This window comes from Strongylocentrotus purpuratus, unplaced genomic scaffold (genome assembly GCF_000002235.5).
Source record: "Strongylocentrotus purpuratus isolate Spur 01 unplaced genomic scaffold, Spur_5.0 spur5_scaffold_19, whole genome shotgun sequence".
Taxonomy (NCBI): Eukaryota; Metazoa; Echinodermata; class Echinoidea; order Camarodonta; family Strongylocentrotidae; genus Strongylocentrotus; species Strongylocentrotus purpuratus.
The window spans coordinates 30,691,190-30,710,260 of NW_022145604.1; the positions used below are offsets into that span (position 1 = coordinate 30,691,190).

The window sequence follows — 19,071 nt, forward strand, 5'->3', positions numbered from 1 at the left end:
ATGAATAAACAGTGGCGTATCTAGACATTGGCGTCGGGGTTGGGGGAGGGGGGGGGGGGGGTTCGGAAAGGGTCCAAAACCAATGATGATCCATGTATTTCAGCAAGAAAATCATTTTTCCCGACCTTGTTCCGTGTGGACGGGCGGAGTTTCTATTGCGACAGACGTTATCATTGTGTATATTATATTATTTTTAACAATTTTTATTTAGGTTTTATTTCCACATTAATTGCATATGAAAAGAATTTACAAAGTAAGGCATATACAAGGTAACAAAACATGTACATAATATTCGATTGATACAACAGTAGTAAAAACGATGTAATGGCAAGTCATTAAATACATATGATGCTAACAATTATCTGCAGTAATGAGGAGGAAACCTTGGAAGCATTATGCTTGTAATTAAGGTTCCCTTTACATAATACATAAAAACAAAACAAAAGAACAAAAACGGGTGTGTGGTGCAGCCAGCCAACACGTGTTGATAATACCGATGGTATCTATCATGATGACTTTAAACATTTTCATACTGGAGTAGAAGTGTATGTTTCAAGTGATGTTTAAAAGTAATTAAACTTGGCAGCTGTTTGAGTCGAAATGTCTAAGGAGTTCCAGTACACAGGACCAGTATAAATCTTTTTTTTTTTTATAGTAAAGTTGTCAGTTTGTGTAAGTAAAAAAAGGAAGACTGTCGGGTTGGATAATTATGAAGTTGTTGATTCTTTTGGAATGTCGACGTGATGGCATGAGGAAGTTCGTTAGAATTTAATTGAAACATAAAACAGCCTAAAAAGATATTATACAGGTCATGAACTTTCAATATTTTATTTTTTTTAAATAAACTATTAGTGTGGCTTAACCTATTAGTGTGGCAGATTATTCGTATGACGCGTTTTTGAAGTATCAATAATTTGTCCAACTGGTAATTAAACGAATTCCCCCATGCAAGTATGCCATAGTTAAGATAAGGCAAGATAAGCGTCGAGTACAAACTTTTCGAAATATACTAAGGAAAAGACATTTTTAATTTATTGATTATTCCAATGTTCCTTGATAGAGTTTTACTTAAATATAAGTTGTGTTCTTTCCAAGAAAGTTGATTGTCAATGATAAAACCAAGGTATTTTGACGAATCAACTAAGTTTATAATTGTTTAATTGATGTAAAAATTGCCAGACAATCCCGAAATAGAGTTGCTGAAGAGCATACATTGAGTTTTATTTAAGTTCAAGGAAAGTTTGTTGGCACAAATCCACTCTTCAACAAGTTTTATTTCAAGATTTACGTTTTCAAGTAGTGTATTGGGGTTTTTGTGCGAGAAAAACACAGAAGAGTCATCAGCAAATAATATAAACGACAAAACATTGGATGAGAATTGAAAGTCATTCATATACAATATAAATAGAAGAGGCCCAAGAAGGAATCCTTGTGGCACTCCACAAATTAACTGTTGAAAGGCTGAGTCTGTTTATGGAAACGTATTGTTTCCTACCCCTGAGGTAGCTTTCGAACCACTCCAAGGCCCTTCCTCGTATACCATATAGAAGTAACTGTGATCATTCTTTTTACTTCTTCCTAATTTGAAGTTGGTCTCGGGTGGCCCCTTCAAATGCACGTGTGTGCAGGAGGTAGAGATGAGAAACTTCATACGATTCACTTCTTTTTGTATGAACAATAAACTTAATTCCTAGTATAGACAAACCAATTCTAAGACATTCTTTTCTATCAGGAACGATGTTTGAGAAGAAGGAACTTACTTATATTGGCCTCAGATCTCATGCATTCCATGTCCCCGGAGAATACAACGCATGCGTAGTGTCCTGCATGTCGTGCATTGAAGCTTGGAATGAGAAGTTGGTTGAGCTGGTCGACGTAGAAACCGTCTACAGCACCTTTGAATTTGATAAAAACCAACCACGTTATGTTTTATTTTTGTTTTTTGTAATTACTTTGAAAATGCATCGCTCTGTAATATCCTTACCAGATTGACATGAACGCAATATAAACACATAATAATAAAGTCACGCCGCCAAACCGACTCCATACCGACTCTTAATACCTCAAATGACACTTAATCGTCTTTAAAAGGTAATTTCCTCATGAAAATATATAGCGGTTTGTATTATCTTGTTTCCACGAAATTGACGTTAATTTCGTATTGGGTGAAAAAAAAAGGATCTTTAATTAATTTCTCATCCGGCACCCCTAGAGATCTTAGAAAAACGCTGCTCTTAACCCTGACACCTTTATATAGGGTAGGTGTAGGAAATTGGACCCTTAAGCATATTTGCATAATTTACATAAACATGAAAAATGTTACATATACAGAAAGTTTTGTATTCTCTTCAGTAACTTCTTCTTTTTATTTGGTAACAAAATTGTGGTCATGATGTAACTGATTAATAAGATAACAATGATTAATGTCGTCATCGCCAAACATGTGTAGGTAATAAAGGCCAGTTACATATCAAGACATTTTAAGTACAATTTGAATGAAAATGGGATTGTTATAGTTAGTTCAAACAGTTTTTGAAAGAGATACATGCAGCCAATGAACTTACTGTAATTGTGAAACGATTTTAAAACAATGTGGCCACTTAGAATACTCCCAAAACCTGTTTTGTATATAAAAAAGGTTTACAGTCTATACAAACCAGCTCGCTGATCTAACATTTTTATTCATATTGTCCAGATACCTCGTGAGTCTTCTCATTCTATAATACATCCCAAGTTGGCCACCCAATATTCAAATGTGCATCTTCTTTTTTTATCTTCATATATTGAATTTAAATCCAACTACATTGTACCACATACATCTGTGAATCTTGATGTACACCCCCTCATTTTTTTTTCTCTCTCTCTTTCTCTCACTCTCTCTCTTTCCCCTTTCACCAATATTTGTTCCACCATATTCGTATAATTATGTATCCATTGAGGGTAGTCATGCTATCAAGCTTTGCTAACTTTGTCAACCCTCCTGTTTGATGTTTTCGATTAGTTACTTTATTCGAATTATATTCTTTTGAAATCTGTAAAATTTGCAACGTTTTGTTTGTTATATATTTGTGAAAATGCAACAGAAAATCAAACAGAAATAAATAAATCAAATGTGGCCCAAAACATTTCTGTACATGGACAATTAACCAACCAGCATTGGGTCATTGACTGTCCTCGGCATACTCGACATTCACAACAAACGACCCCCATCTTGGACCTGGTGTCCCCCATTGCCTGCACACATTTCTAATCAGACACCTTTCATAATGTGCATGGCAACATCCATTCACAACACAAAATGGCCATAGGATTTCTGTGATGTTTGGCACACTTCATAAACTTCCTTTTAACACTACTTTATAAGAGCCACCTCTAAATATCTGCATACACCACAACATTCAGTGAAAATTGTGTTTTTATTTCAGAGGAAGGTTTTACGATCAAAATTTCTTACCTTGGTCAATTTTGCCAATTTTCTCAGAAAAAGAATGCATTTTAGTCTTCGAAATGAATTAGATATATGCAATAGTGTTGTTAGTGGCCACAGATGGCTCTCTATAGCAATATTGACGCCAACACGGAGAGACAATGATGGGTTCAAGCTTGGTGGTCTCCAATTCCCTACGGTCTCCAATTCCCTACACCTACCCTAGGCCTATCTCGTGGGTGTGTGTGGAAAGTGTATAATTATGTGTGCATAGGAATTACTCAGTGTAGAATTATTTGGGACTATTCTCGAGCTTTCACTGGTCTCCTCCTCTCGCTCTCTTTTGTGGGGGAAAATTCAATGAATTCAATATAATTTATTGCATTTTCTTTTCTTTTTTTTATTTGTGGGAACTGCCCCCTACACTAGCCCCCGCTGCGTACAGTCATGGTTCAGTGGCAAAGCAATGGCCTCGTAACTGTGAGGCCCCAGGATCAAAACCGTGTCAATGTGCCATATTAGTGCCCTTTTGTGGGGCATTAATCCTCATTACTGTCATTTATGACTTAAGGGCGTGGGTCCCCTAGTTGATAAGCATAGTAGCATACACATGCTTTAGCAGTCACGCAAAACAAACACTGGCAAGTTTTTATTCAATAACATCTGAGAATGTATGCTATCATCTAAATCTATTAGGAATAAAAAAATTGTCAAAATAGCGGAGACTTTTTTTTTTTTTTTGGTCTCGAAATTTGAAAATTTGACATTTTTTTCGTTGGGGGGGGGGGGGGTTAAGGTCACTTTACGTTAGCCGTGGGTATAATTTTTTTTTTTTTTTTAAAAAAAAAAAATAAAATAAAAAAAAAAAAAAAAAGGGGGGGGGGTTTTAGTTTTTTTTAGGGGGGTTTACATACACAAAAATACCAAAGGGGGGGTTTGAACCCCCAAAATCCCACCCCCCCCCCTGCGTACGCCCCTGGACATAGGCCTACATGGCTCTCACGGACTTTTGTGGACAGCCGACGATTTACTTTTTAATCACTATTTTGAAAGCAAATGAAGTCTCAGGATTACCGTCTTGTACCATGTTACTTAACCTGAAGGGGATTTTTTGTAATCAGTTTTGGATGATGTCCCTACCTGAATCCAACCTTTGCCCGTCTTTGAACCATGTCAATGTCACATCTTGGTCCCTGACCCGGCACCTCAGCTCTAATAGATCTTCTTCAGCTACTTCTAAATTCTGAGGTTCTTCAAGGAAGGCCAGGTCGGGATTACAAAATGAAGCGGTTTGAGTCCCACAATCTGCAGATGATAGATTATTAGAGGTAACGTGAGTTGATAAACAATACTCAAATTCATGGGTGCCGATATGTATCCGTGGTTGAGGGAATGATAGGTGCCAAATATATTTTCCCCACTCCTGTGGTGACAAAAAAAAGGAAAACATAAGACACATAATAATCCTATCATTATTTGTCCCCCTTGTGGGAAATATTGCCCCACAACCCTGCCCCGACTGAGCTTATCCAGGCTATGCCACTGAGACATTAAGTAGAATAAGCTGGCCCATTATCATAGGCACTTAAAGACTGAGATTGATTGCTATTTTAGAAACTAGTAATTGTTTATACGCCAATAATGTTTTTTATTTGTAGAAAGTAGTTTTTAGTAGGACTTATGAAGCTACACATTATATAGCCTTAGCCATATACAGGGACCCAGGCCTAAAGCTCTTCAATTTTAGCCAATGAAGAGTTTCAAGATTTTCGTTTTTCAATGAATTATCATACTTTGGGATACTAGTTAATACCAATATTAATAAACCTACCTTTATTCATCCACAATCTTGATTTGCTGAAACTTTCCTAACACCGGAAACACAATGAACCTAGTTATTACCCGGAGAGGGGTGGGGAGGGAGGCACTTTAGAATTGTGTTTTGTTTGGGGGATAGGGGGCTTGAACACTCTCGGACCTTGAAGGTCTTTGTGTCATGGAGCGTACAAATAGGTAATACAGTTCCAATATGATTTACTGTTTGAGTTTTATAATAATTCAGATATTAAAAACCGATAGTGTTTATATTTCGTACGCTTAAGTATTTATTTATACAACTAAACACTATGTCCTTCTCTGTATTCATATTACGAGCTATAATTCATAGAAAAACGAAAATCTTGAAACTCTTCATTGGCTGAAATTGAAGAGCTTCTGGATGCCTCGATATGGCTACGGCTATATAATTAGTAGATCCACAAGTTCTACTAAAAGCTACTTTCTATACAAGATTTGGAATCTCGCCTTCTCACCTTCTTGAACCTGAGATGTCGAGAAGACGAGATTTGGAATCTCTACTTTTCATCTTCGTAGACCAAAAAAGGCCGAGAAGACCGGCTGCCGGATCACGCCTTAACCTTCTCTGACCAAACAAGTCGAGAAAACGAGGAATTATCTCGTCATCTCGGTGGCACGTTTAAGCTTCCGTACTCCACTAATCGCGCAATCCCCCATATTTCCGTTTAGCCTTAAAAAAAGGGGGCATTCGGTTGTCCTCGGGCGACCGCCCGCTCGTCATTTTCGGGCCGCTCGTATTTTTTATTCTTTTGATAATTATTATATTTTTTTAAAAATAATTATTATAGTTATTATTATTATTATTCCATATTATTAGTATTATTATTATTATTATTTATTTTTAAATTTTTTCAAAAATTTTAATTTTTTTTAAAAATTAATTAATTATTTTTTTTTATTTATTTATTTTTTTAAATTTATTTATTTATTTATTTATTTATTTTTTAATTTTTTTTTTTTTTTTTTTTTTTTTATATTTATTTATTTATTTATTTTTTTTTTTTTGGGGGGGGGGGGGGGGGGGGGGGGGGGGGGGCAATTTTAAAGGTTAAACATACCATTTTCCGTCTGTTGCAAGGATCAATATTTGTCCCGTCGCCATATTGGTCTTTCCAGTAGCCTACGCAATTCTGTCTTACACAATGTTCATTGTATATAATAGACGTCGCACCTTTTACTGAATAAAAATTTACCGCACACCCAACCAAATAAACAATTTTTCTAAAAGAAAGCAAACTGATGAAAGTTTCAATAAAATCTGACTAAATATAAGAAAAGTTTGAATTTTTGAAAGTTGTAATAACTATACGTATGGGCACTTCAAATTGGCTAAAGCGGTAATGTCAATGTGTTCCAACATATAAAATGACTAAAATTTAAATTTTTAAACACTTTATTGCTCAGGATGGTCTTTTCTTTTTAGAGTACCTGTAATAATATGCCGTCTATAATATATTTTGAATAGTGCCCCAAGGGAAAAGGAACTTACATGAAAAACAGAAACTAATGATATTTGTTTACGGTTCGGCAAATGGTAGAGTTATCCAAGTCCTACGTCACAATCCACTGACCAAAATATCAATTTGAGATTCGCTTAAACTTAGACCTCGTTTACAGTGAGCAAAAGGCCTAGCACTGTAAACGCGCAAAAGGCCGCGCATTTGGCCCTGCTCTGGAGGTAGTCTCGGCCGCGGCCAGACCGAGACTGTAAACGCACGCAGGTCACTGTAAACGCAAGTAGGGCCAAATGCGCGGCCAACTGTTACCCCGAAAGTGAAAGCTCGCCGTGTATAGGAAATTGGGGAAAATATTCACTGCAAATCGCGCACGACCGGATCTGCACTATGACCCCCGGCGCCCCCCCCCCCAAACAAAAACAAAATAATAATAATAATAATAATAATCGTTTGTTTACATGCAGAGCGCCACACTGACAAAATATTGAAAGGTTACCATTTAGGCCGCGACCGAGCCTGCCACTGTAAACGCACAGAATTGCGGGGCCGAGTAGGCCTGGCCTAGCACTGTAAACGCGCAAAAGGCCAAATGCGAGGCCAAACTGGCTGCGCATTTGGCCCTGCTCTGGAGGTAGTCTCGGCCGCGGCCTGGCCCGGCTTTTTTCACTGTTTACGCACGCAGGACCAAATGCTTCTCACTATCTTAACTGGCTCTCAACAGAGGGGTTAAATTATATTACATTGTTATGTTATTTATGTTATTTGTACTTACTGTCTATGACATGTTAATGTATTGTTATATTTATACAAATGTGAGCTGTAAAACGATTTTTATGCCTTCATTTTATTTTGTGCATGACAATAAAGAAATTCAATTCAAAATTAAACTCATTTTAAAAGGTGCTGTTCTCAAACTTGTCTTTTACCATATTAAAGCGTTTAAGACTTTGTATGACTTAATGCTTGACATCCAAATGAAATTCTTATTTAAAAAATGGGAAAAATCAAATTGATAACAAAAAGAAAATGAAAATGAAATTGAAAAAAAAAAATGAAAATGAAGAAGAAAAGAAAGAGGTTGCAAAAAAAAAAAAGAATTCGCCCACCCACCCGCTCCTCCCCCAGGAGAGTAATCGATGATAACCAAATAACTTTTTTTTTTTTGGGGGGGGGGGGGGGGGGGCCTTATCGGGATACAGAATGAGAGGAATGGCTAGGTCTACTTTCAACGTTGAGGGTGTGTTATTTTATCAGCTGATTGGGCGCGCGACGCGGAAACGGTATAGAGGCTTGACTACCAATGACCGCGAACGCGTATTACAACTATCTTTATTTATTTAATGAATCCAACCTTTGCCCGTCTTTGCACCATGTCAAAGTCGCATCTTGGTCGCTGACCCAGCACCGCGGCTCTAATAGATCTCCTTCTTGCCCGCATTGCTAAAGCCCAACAACTGACCTGGTTCGAATGTTTTTATTTCCTATTTCAATGTCATGCTTTTGATGTCTTTTTATACATGATTTTAATGTAAACGCAATATGTAAAATCCCACAATGAATTTTCATGTCATTATTGGACGAAATAAAATTGAATTGAATTGAATTAAATTAAATTCGTTCACGTTTCCAGCGGGAACAGCGTACGCTAATTTCGCTAAACGCTTATGCCTAGGTCACATTTGCACTACGGCTAGGATACGGCGGCCGTACGCCCCCGAAATCGAGTGATACTTGCGGCGGCCGCCGAAAATGTGCGGTGGCCTTAGGGTCACCCTGGGGCGTATCCCTATCTTAACAGGCCGTTCGGGCCGACGTTGGATTATAACTAGGGGTTATAACTGTTTTCAATTCAAGTGATTAGACACGTCGTAGCCATGCCGCAGAGAGTTCAACGGCAACGGTACGTAGAGCGTACGATAGCCTTGCGTTTTATATACTCTAGGGATGGGCAGCATCAGTCTGGCCAAACGGTCACATTGCGGGCATCTTGCGGCTACCTTGCGTCTGCCTTAGTATTTGTTAAAAAGCTACGGCCGCCGCAGGGACGCCCTAATGCGACCGTGCGTCATCACTTCAAAAGCCGAACGGCAGTTGCAGATTTTCTTTTTCCACAAATTCAAAGAAAGCCTTGCGGCTACCCTAACATTTGTGACCACTACCGTATGTGACCGTAGGAATGCTGCGGCCAGGCGCGTACACAGAAGGGGGTTTTGGGGGGGGTTAAACCCTCCCTTTGGTATTATTCTGTGTGTAAACCCCCCCCCCCTTAACCCCCCAAAACCCTTCCCCCTTTGCAATTTTTTTTTTAATTTATTTTTTTTTAATTAAAAAAAATAAAATAAAAATAAATAAAAATATTCCCATGGCTGACCTAAAAAAGCTGACCTAACCCCCCCCCCCAACGGAGCAAAATGTTAAATTTTCAAATTTCGAGACCCCCCCCCCCCCCCCCCCCCAAAAAAAAAAAAAAAAAAAAAAAAAAAGTGTCCTCTTACCCCTGGCCGAGTCTTTGCGAAATTTTCGCCCCGATTTATAAATGTTAACCCCCCCCCCCCCTTGAAAAAATCCTGCGTACGCGCCTGGCTGCGGCATTCCTATAATTGCTATTTGCCGTAGTTATTTTAGACCGCACGGCTGCCGCGGCAAATGTGACTAGGCATTACTTATAGAGACTCATGTTGGAACAAATAGGCAAGAAAGACTAAGGAAGAGACGGGAAAGTGACATCCTAGAAGCACCTACCAGAAGGCATGTAGAATTGCTCAAGATAGGAAATGTTTTTTTCTTGAACATGTTTTTGGAGCCAACGTCCTCAGGGACATAGTGACAGCTTAGCTTAGCTCAGTATTTATTCGCTATGGTTCCACAGAGCCACTTACGTAGTTGGAAGTTTGCTCTAATGACTTGCTCTCCATTCTCATCATTGACCCTGGCCTCGCACGAGTATAATGCAGAAAAACTATATTCTATGGCGTCAAAGTGTAAGACTAGTCCAGAATTTTGGATACGCACTCCTTCCACAAGGTTTTTCACTGCGAATAACAAGTGAGAAATTAAAAGGATTGTATGACTTTTAAAATCAGATTGGAACAGCAAATGTGTAGATACAACACTAATCATTACAAGGGTCAATGGGCATAGTATGATCGAATGTTCAATTACTTTCCCGGTACTATAAAAGGCATCATGATTTTGCAACAAAAGTTGAGTACCTGTTATAAGATTACAATCTAGAAGTTATTTGGGACGGTTAATGGTGTTGTAAAAAGAACAATTATTGTGCGGCATTAATTTTTGAATCATCAAAAATTGACTAAAATCCCAAACATTTAAAATAAATGGCCAAAAACATGGGTACTTGGGACCACACATCATTTAGCATTAGACTCTGATCCAAAATTATTATGAATCATTTCTAGTCATATTCGATGCATGAATACACTTTAAATTTTTTTTTCATGGGACACTGCTTTATTGGGATAAAAGCATTGAGAAATGCTCCATAACGCGTACAAAAACTTTCCTTAAAGGAACAAAACCAAACATAGCATTTCTCTAAAACTAAAACGCAATGACTAAACTCTTGTGGTAGTATGTCACATGCATCGGCGTCAATTCCTCCTCAATTTTGTTGGCATACTAGATGAATTTATCACTTTACATCTGGACTTAATACTATAACCAAAACAACTTCAGGCACTGTCACTGACCCCAAACCGACCACTTTGGGGTGCCATAATTAGGGGTAATTTAAATGTTTATTCGTCTGCACTTGGTGTAGCTGGTGTCGGTCTGGTGAGGTGTCTGCAATACCCTACACATTTGACGGACATATGTCGCTGCATGGACCAAATGTCAGATCACATGACTGTGTGTGTGTTGTTACCAAACCCATCTAGTATACTGTATGGAATCAAAACATGTATTCTGATAAGGTATGTAGAGAGTAACATGTTACCTGGTCTGTTATTTATGAACCACTGAACAGACGCATCACCTCTGTTAGGGAAACACTCCAGGTCGACTGCGCTACCTGCTGCAACAGTCAAAGTGCTAGGAGATCTCACTGTAAAGGCCAGTGCCTCACTGGGTTGACTCTCGTTGAACCGTCTCGCCACGTCCGGAAAATATGCAACTGTTACATTCTTAGAACGTAACCAATGAAGATATCTAGAGACGCTTGTGTAGAACCCGTATTCCCCCTCAAAAGCACACCCGATGCCCCAGCTTACAATACCCAGTTGATACCACCGTCCATCATCATGACGAAAAGCAAATGGACCCCCAGTATCACCACTGCAAGCGTCATGCAGCGCACTGTGGTAACCAGCACAGAACATGTTGTCAGTAAACTCTCCTTCATCCTCGTCAATACTCTCCTCGCAAGTTTGCCGATCAACTAAAGGTAACTCCACCTCCTTCATAAACCGACTGGTTGAACTTTTAAGAGACTCTTGTCCCCATCCGGTCACGCGTCCGTTGATATTGGTCTCCATGATACGACTGGCCAGAACCCCAGGAGCCAGGCATATAGGACGAATGTAAGGAGTAAACTCCCACAGTGGTGGGTCGATACGTATCAGGGCAATGTCATTATTATAGTTCGTCTTGTCATAATCCTCATGCACAATCATTTCCGCTGGCTGTCGACTCTTTTCCGTCTCTTCTGTAAAGTCTGAATCATAATCACCAAAAAATAAATTCATGTTTTCCTTTTGAATCAAGTTTCCATGCTTGTCAAACATGCAATGCGCAGCAGTCAAAATCCACCTTTGGTCCAGGAGTGTCGCACCGCAGATGAAGGTCCAGGGATCCCATGCATTCTCAGTCCTGTATACCCAGATTCGGACCATGTAGGGCGCCGAACCATGATTTGCTGTATTTCCTCCGACCACACGGCCTGAGCCTCTGCCTGCTGCGGTGTCATCGATGCTGCTCCAGTCGATTGAAGATTCATCGACATCGGGGACCACGGTGCGATCAACTACCACTGGGGAGGGAGTAGTTTGAGCTTTGCTCTCTTGCCAGAACGTAATCGTGCCGCAAACTAGAAATAAATCAACAACAGGAAAGTACTTGTGGTCATTTTACTTAGAGAAGTGATCATAAAGCTCTTTACAGCATATCAATATGTGACATTCAATAAATAAGTACCGAGTTATTCCCTTTGAGTGAACAAATACATATAATATATATACCTAATATTAGCTTTCCTTAACTATGTTTATAAGTTAATAATAGTAGAGGCTGGTAGTAGTAGTAGAAGTAGTATAGCAGTAGTAAAAATAGTATACAAAATAGTAGAAGAAGCAGTAGTAGTAGTACGCAAGCAGTAGCAGTAGTATTAGTACTGGTAGTAGTATAGCAGACGTAGTAAATTGACAAAAGACTTAACTCCGTTTCGTTGACAATCAGCCATGCATGAAGTCTTTCGTCCACGGCTGAATGTCAACGAAACGGAGTTTAGTCTTTTGTTAATTTCGTTTGTTGATACGGCAGGCAGCCAGTGAATTCGACTTCGTTTAATCAAATTATGGAAATGCAAGCACTTCTTTAAACAAACATAACTTTGTTATTCCTAGCTCATTTTTCCTGATTGAGGTGTCATATGAAAGGGCAGAAACTCAACTTTCTAGAAATGGGATTTTCTTCTTGAAATTCGGATATCGTCCGCCAAATGATTTTTTGTTTTCCTCTCTTTTCAAATTGATTTAAATCAATCATGCAGAAAATGAACTTCTAGAAATCTGATTTTCTCTTTGAAAATCTGCTACCGTCTGACTTTTTATTACCCTTTGTTCAAATTCATTTTTATCACCAATGTATGAAATATGCATCCGATGAGTCCCATCAAATGAAAGAGGAGGATCTAAGCTTTACAAATATGTGTCATTTATCAATTATAATCGTGATTAAGTTATGATAAAACATCGATAATTCTCGGTTTCGTTTTTTTCTGGGACGCACTGTATATACCTAATATTTGCTTTCCTTAACCATGTTTATAATTTGGTAATAGTAGAGGCTGGTAGTAGTAGTATAGCAGTAGTAAAAATAGTATCAAAAGTAGTAGAAAAGGGATCGGGGGTAGTAGTAGTAGTAGTAGTAGCAGCAGCAATACGCAAGCAGGAGCAGTGAAATTTAGTACTGGTAGTAGTATAGCAGATGTAGTAGTTAATAGTAGTAGTAGTGGAAGTAGTAGTAGAAGCAGTGGTAGATCCAGGCATTTCCAAACGGGAGGCCGAAACCAACGTGTTCGCTAGCCATCGGTCGCTCTCGAGTTGTAGCAATTCAGCTAATTTCATGATTTCCTTTTTTGTGATTTGTTTCTTTCTCTTTTTCTATCTCTCATTCTATCTACGTTTCTTTCCTTTCTCGTTTTTTCCATCGTTCTATCTTTTTCCCTATTTTCTCTTGTCAGGTCCCCACAAAAAGGGGAGGCCCGCGGCTGATTCGCCCCCCCCCCCCCCCCATCCTCCACTGAGCAGTCTATATAAGTAATACGCTAAGGCTCCGCGGGGGGCGCGACGTCTCCGCGAGCCTTTGTATTCTATTGTTTTTTAATGAGATCGCCGACCGAAGTTGGCGCGGCTATCTCCTCCTGAACCCTCCCCTCGGGGGACCCGTGCCCGGTGCCATCGTCCGCGGGAGAGTCTACTCTGTGGAATTGGCTATACTCCGCCCGAGGTCCTCCTCCGTGTCGACGTCCAGGGCGAAAACAGACGCGATATGCATAATGCAGGATATGCGTGACGACAGAGATACCTCATGGATATTCAACATAACATCCGTAGACACACGACCGATGACTATATGACTATCCACTCACATCAAGTTGCGTATTAAATGCACTATGCACAGGGTCGGGATTACCCGAATGACTATCCACTCACATCAAGTTGCGTATTAAATGCACTATGCACAGGGTCGGGATTACCCGAATAAAGCATCTTTCTATAGGATGGGCTTTGTACTAGCTGCATGCGCTGCACTGCACAAGCGAGATACACGGGGCTAATTCCCGTCGACGTCCAAACTTAGAGACCTATTTCCATCATGATTGCAGCGATTTTTATATAGTTTTCGTGAATGGAGGTATGAAATCAAAGCTTATTTTGTGATTATTACGGCAATCTTTACTGAATTTTGATTATCATTTTCTAAAGGAAAGTTTTCACAAGAAAACCATTGGACTGACAGTTCAGTCGCAAGCTGCCTTCTATCATACAGTACACACAGTGCAGCTGCGCTGTTCGGGAAGTTCCAACACCTGCACCGCAGGCGTCCGACGCCTGCGGCGCCGGTGTTTGAGTCTCCTGGAGTTACGATGCAGTGTGTGTGAGTTCAGCTGAACTGAGCTAGAGTCGAAGAAATTTGACACTTTGAAATTGTTATGTGTTGGTTTGCATCATTATTGCCGCGATTTCAATATAGTTTCGTGAATAGATTTACGAAGCCTGAGCTTAGAATTAGTAAAAGTATTACTAATGTCTACGTATTTAAACGACTGTCTGATTTTCTTGTGAAAATTTTACTTTGAAAAATGATTATCGAAATTCATGGTCAGAAATAATCACAATCTAGGGTCTATTATGTTACAGTTCTTGCATCAAATCAATGCATGAAAACTTAGTTATTGAACTAGAATTTTTTTATTTTTTAAATAGTCTAGGCAATTATGAAGTAGGAAGCCTGAAACCTTAGCCTACTAAACAAATCTCAACAAAGTGTAGGCCTATCCTTTAAAAGAGCCCCCGAAAGTTGAAAAAGTAGCCCCCGAAAATTTCCCAAAAATTTGAAATGGAGCCCCCGAAATGAAAAACTTAATTTTTTGCCTGCGCCCCCCTCTAGAATCCCGCAGATTTCCGCGGGTCCTGAGTTGAGTGTATATATAATATAGGCGTGGGGTCCACGGGTTTCAAGGGGCCATAAACCCCCAAATTCCAAAAGCTCGGGGGTTACGTTCTTCAAAGTTGGGGGGGGGGGGGAGATCAGATCGCAGCGAGTTGAGCGTATATATAATATAGGCGTGGGGTCCACGGGTTTCAAGGGGCCATAAACCCCCGAAAGCTTGGGGGGTTTAGGCGTTTAATTAGGGTCAGATGAGCATATTTTTAATACTTTATTTGTGACACTTGCGGGACACTAATTGGCGTGGGGTCAATACGTAGAGTTGCGTAGTGTTGCGTACCAACTACGCTGGCCTACGTTACTATATGCTGGGGGACGGAAAGGGGTACGCAAGATGAACGAAAACAATTCAACATGTTTAATTTTTTTCGCGTACTTTCGACGTAGAAACTTGACGCAGAAAGTACGCCTTTTTACGCAACACTACGCTACATGACTACGCAACAGTACGCTACCCTACGCCAGATCGACAAAGCAGTAAAAGCTTTCCACACAGTAAGCAACCATAAGCAAACATGTACGCCAGCCTTCGCATAACCTACGCATGGACTATTTTCCCATTAATACGCAGCCTAATTTCTGCGTAGTCGGTATGCCACACTACGGAACTCTACGCAGTTCAAGTGGCTTAAAAAATAACTACCGGCACAGTTGGATCTTTTTTTAATTTTTTATATAAGGCCAAATTAAAAAAAAAACATGTTTAGCGTCCTGTTTTTTTGAAAAATGGGAAGGAGGAGGCCCTTTTTTTTTTTTTTTCTTTCAAAATGGCCGCTCCGTACATTTTCCCTGACATTTGGGCTATTTTTCAAGATGGCGGCCAACAATTTTTTTTTCTTTTTTTAAATCAGAATACATTTTAGCAGTGCTTTTCATGTTTTTTTTCTTTCAAAAAAAAAATGAATAAAAAAAAAAAAAAAAAAAAAAAAATAGGAGGCGGCCCCCAAAAAGGAAGCAGGCGACGCGGGGACGCTGTTTTTTTTCTTTAAAAAAATAAAAAAAATAAAAAAATAAATAAAAAAAATAAAAAAAAATAGGAGGCCCCCAAAAAGGAAGCGGGCGGGGACGCTAAACATGTATATTTTTTTAATGGCCTGAATGGCAAATAAAGTTCTTGGTGGTTTTAATTTAGACAGTCTCTATGTATCTATTTACACCCCCCGCCCCCCTCTAGAATCCCGCGGATTTCCGCGGGTCCTGCTAGTACTGTTATAGTTGAATAGTATTAGTAGTAGTAGTGATGGTAGTAGTCGAAGTATATGTAGTAGGTTTCTACTACGCAGTGGCGACGATTCCGGGGGGCAGGGGGACACATCCACACCGGAAAATTTGAAAAAGTGCAAAAAGAAAATGTAAAGCAAATACTGACTAAAGACTGCAACGTACTTTTAGGCCCTGGAAGCTCCAAGAGTGCAGCATTTAGACTAATAAAATCTGTACTCTGTTGGTATCACCGTGATACCCACTCGCCTCCTCCGTAAAGTAAAACGTAAAATGCTAAAACCGGTCAATAGTCTTTTGAAAAAAGCCCTAGAGCACTCTTCACAAAATAATTGATCGGTTTTGGCATTTTACGATGGGAATGGCTCTAATCACGACTCAAAATTCGATTAATCAGATGGCTGGATTAGCAAACTTTTTCTAAAAAAAGTGTTGGGGGTTGGAGCCCGAGCCCCCTAGCCCCGCCGCTCCGTGGGCCCTTACATGTTGGCTTCTAAATAAGCATATTCTAACACATTTGTAAATCACTGGTATTGAATTAGAAATAAACCACATAAATAGTCTTTTGAAAAAAGCCCTTGGGCACTCTTCAAAAGAATGACCGGTTTTGGCATTTTACATATATGCGTGCAATCTCAATGGGAAGGATTTTGGCACACAAACTCGAATGGTGCGTGAGCAGACACCCTGGATTCACAAAGGAGGATTGTCGACAAACCTAGGTTTTCGTGCGTCAGACCAATGTATCAAATAAAATGACACTTTGATGTCAGCGCGCATCGTGCATATTCTCTTTTCGTGGGTCACGTTTCGACGCGTTTTTCCAGGTTTGTAAAAAAAAAAAAACAACGCGTCAAAACGCGTCATATGACGTACATATATATATAAACCTAGGTTTGTCGACAAACCTCCTTTGTGAATTCGGGCCAATATGTCTCGATAGCGTAAACAAACTTGATTACCATGATTGGTAAGTCGCACATGTATTCTATGACCCTTTTCGGTATATAAAAGTTATAATGACTGCTTTAATATTCGAGGCGTAGTTGTTTTTATTGGCTCTTGGGGAGGTTACACCGTGCCATCACCCCTCGGCATGCCTCGGGCGATAGCACGATGTAACCTCCTCAATCTGAAATCACTCCATGTCTCTCATAGCAGTAATTATTGCTATAATAGAAAGAAAGAAAAAAAAGAATAGTGATCTGCTAGTGTCACAACTGAAGTGTCAAAATATGCTCATCTGGCCTTAATTAAATGTCTAAAACCCCTGAGCCTGCGAGGGCCCTGCCTCCAAGACCCCAACAGGGGCCCTAACACCCTGGATGCTCATCTTATTATAATTTAATGCCTAATACTCCTGAGCTTTTGGGGGCTCCGCCTCCAGGACCCCACACCAACTAATGACCTGCCAGTTTTACAAATAAGGTGTCAAAATATGATCATCTGACCGTAATTAAATGCCTGAAACTCCTGAGCTTCCGGGGCTCCCCTCCTCCTCCCCACACTTTGGTAAAAGTTAAGCGGGGCCTGCATGTAACAGGTAAAAGTGGTGGTGATGCTTTTTTTTCCTTTTTTTTTTCTCCCCCAAAAAACGTTTTTGCTCATTACGCCACTGGTGATACCAACGGAATACCGATTTTAACTCGCAATTCGCCCCCCCCCCCCGGTCATGAAAAAAAAAAATTGGTGCCCCTGCTAACACGACTATGGGGAATGCTGACATGCATCAAAGGCGTTGATCCTAAGCCCTACCTGTAGCAATGTCAATCTGAGGTGGATCAGTCAAATAAAGCCAGGCATGTACTCGACCCTTGGTTCGTCCGAACTGGTCACGGGCAACGCAGGTGTACTTCCCTTCATTTTCCTCCCTTATATTTGTCAGGTAGAGGTATCCTCGGCGCTGCCAGATAAAGAATCATATAAATAGAACCACTTGAATCTATGAAAATACATCTTTAATATGTATAGGCCTAACTGAATTCATGAAAGGAAAAGGGGCCCAAGTTCATTCATAACAATTTTATCCTCTTTTTGTATATAATATTTCGGATAAGTTAAAAAGAAAAAGAAGAATGTATTTACCTTCACAGAATAAGTAATAAACCAAAATGGATTGTTTAATAAATGAACATAAACATTTTGTCTTAAACTTAATATACATATTTAGATTTTTGGCTTGACAAGGAAAACAATTGTGATGGACTTGAACTTTTCTTCCTCTCATTAATTTCAAAAGTGACGTGTGTTCATGGATATATGTGGAACTTTTCTCATTAACGTGGGACAATACATCAAATATCCTCCGAATACTTCCAACTCCCTGACTGACTAATAGAAAGTCACTGTTTGTGCAGAATCATGGTATTCGCGGGAGCTTTCAGTTATGAGACAATGTCTTTTATACAAGAAACAAATAATAAGAAAAAATGACAGAACAGTTCTTATATATCGTATTATACCTTTGAAAAAAAAGGTCTCATCAGCTTAGGAAAAACGTAAGAAAGAGATAAAAACAATTAGAAAAATGCTTTGCATCAATCAATCTCGCTCATGAACGAAAACAAAAATTATTTGGATATTAATAAAAATAGAAATATTGAGTCTTTCTTTATTGGCTAATTTTAATTTTCACGTTCTGACCTCGAATAAGCACATAAATGAATTACTCTTATTCTTTCATAAAAAAGTAACTCTAGTTCGAAATTGCTACATTATATGGGCCATTCACAAAACCTATTGTGCAACTGCTCTAATTTAGGAAATTATTAACTCACGATGTGAAGGTCTCCTTGTTCCAGCGGTCGCCCATCCTTCTCCCAGATGACACTCCATGTGTTTTCTATGGGAGAGCACTGGAACTGATGACCCTCATCGATATTGACATACGCATTCACGGGAACGATTCCGAAGTAGCTCCTGGAGTTGAAAGCTGTCAGCAATGTAAATGAAAGCAAGGAATGGAATGAAATGAATAAACAGTGGCGTATCTAGACATTGGCGTCGGGTTTCGGGGGAGGGGGGGGGGTCGGAAAGGGTCCAAAACCAATGATGATCCATGTATTTCAGCAAGAAAATCATTTTTCCCGACCTTGTTCCGTGTGGACGGGTGGAGTTTCTATTGTGAAGGACGTTATCATTGTGATTTGTACAATTTTAGATTTGATGTATGATATAAAAGTAACTGTGATCATTTTG

At 39.4% G+C, this 19,071-nt stretch overlaps 1 protein-coding gene across 1 annotated transcript in view; it reads right to left on the reverse strand.

Annotated features, from left to right (window-relative positions):
* The window catches only part of LOC100890163, a 56,348-nt gene that overhangs the window by 5,140 nt on the left and 32,137 nt on the right, over positions 1 to 19,071 (reverse strand). Inside the window, exons 24-29 of the mRNA XM_030989916.1 lie at positions 18,651 to 18,805; positions 17,629 to 17,776; positions 10,700 to 11,788; positions 9,621 to 9,773; positions 4,568 to 4,732; positions 1,761 to 1,895 (exon numbers count right to left, since the gene is read on the reverse strand). Of these exons, the coding sequence (XP_030845776.1) occupies positions 1,761 to 1,895; positions 4,568 to 4,732; positions 9,621 to 9,773; positions 10,700 to 11,788; positions 17,629 to 17,776; positions 18,651 to 18,805 (1,845 nt within the window). The remainder of the gene's footprint in view (positions 1 to 1,760; positions 1,896 to 4,567; positions 4,733 to 9,620; positions 9,774 to 10,699; positions 11,789 to 17,628; positions 17,777 to 18,650; positions 18,806 to 19,071) is intronic.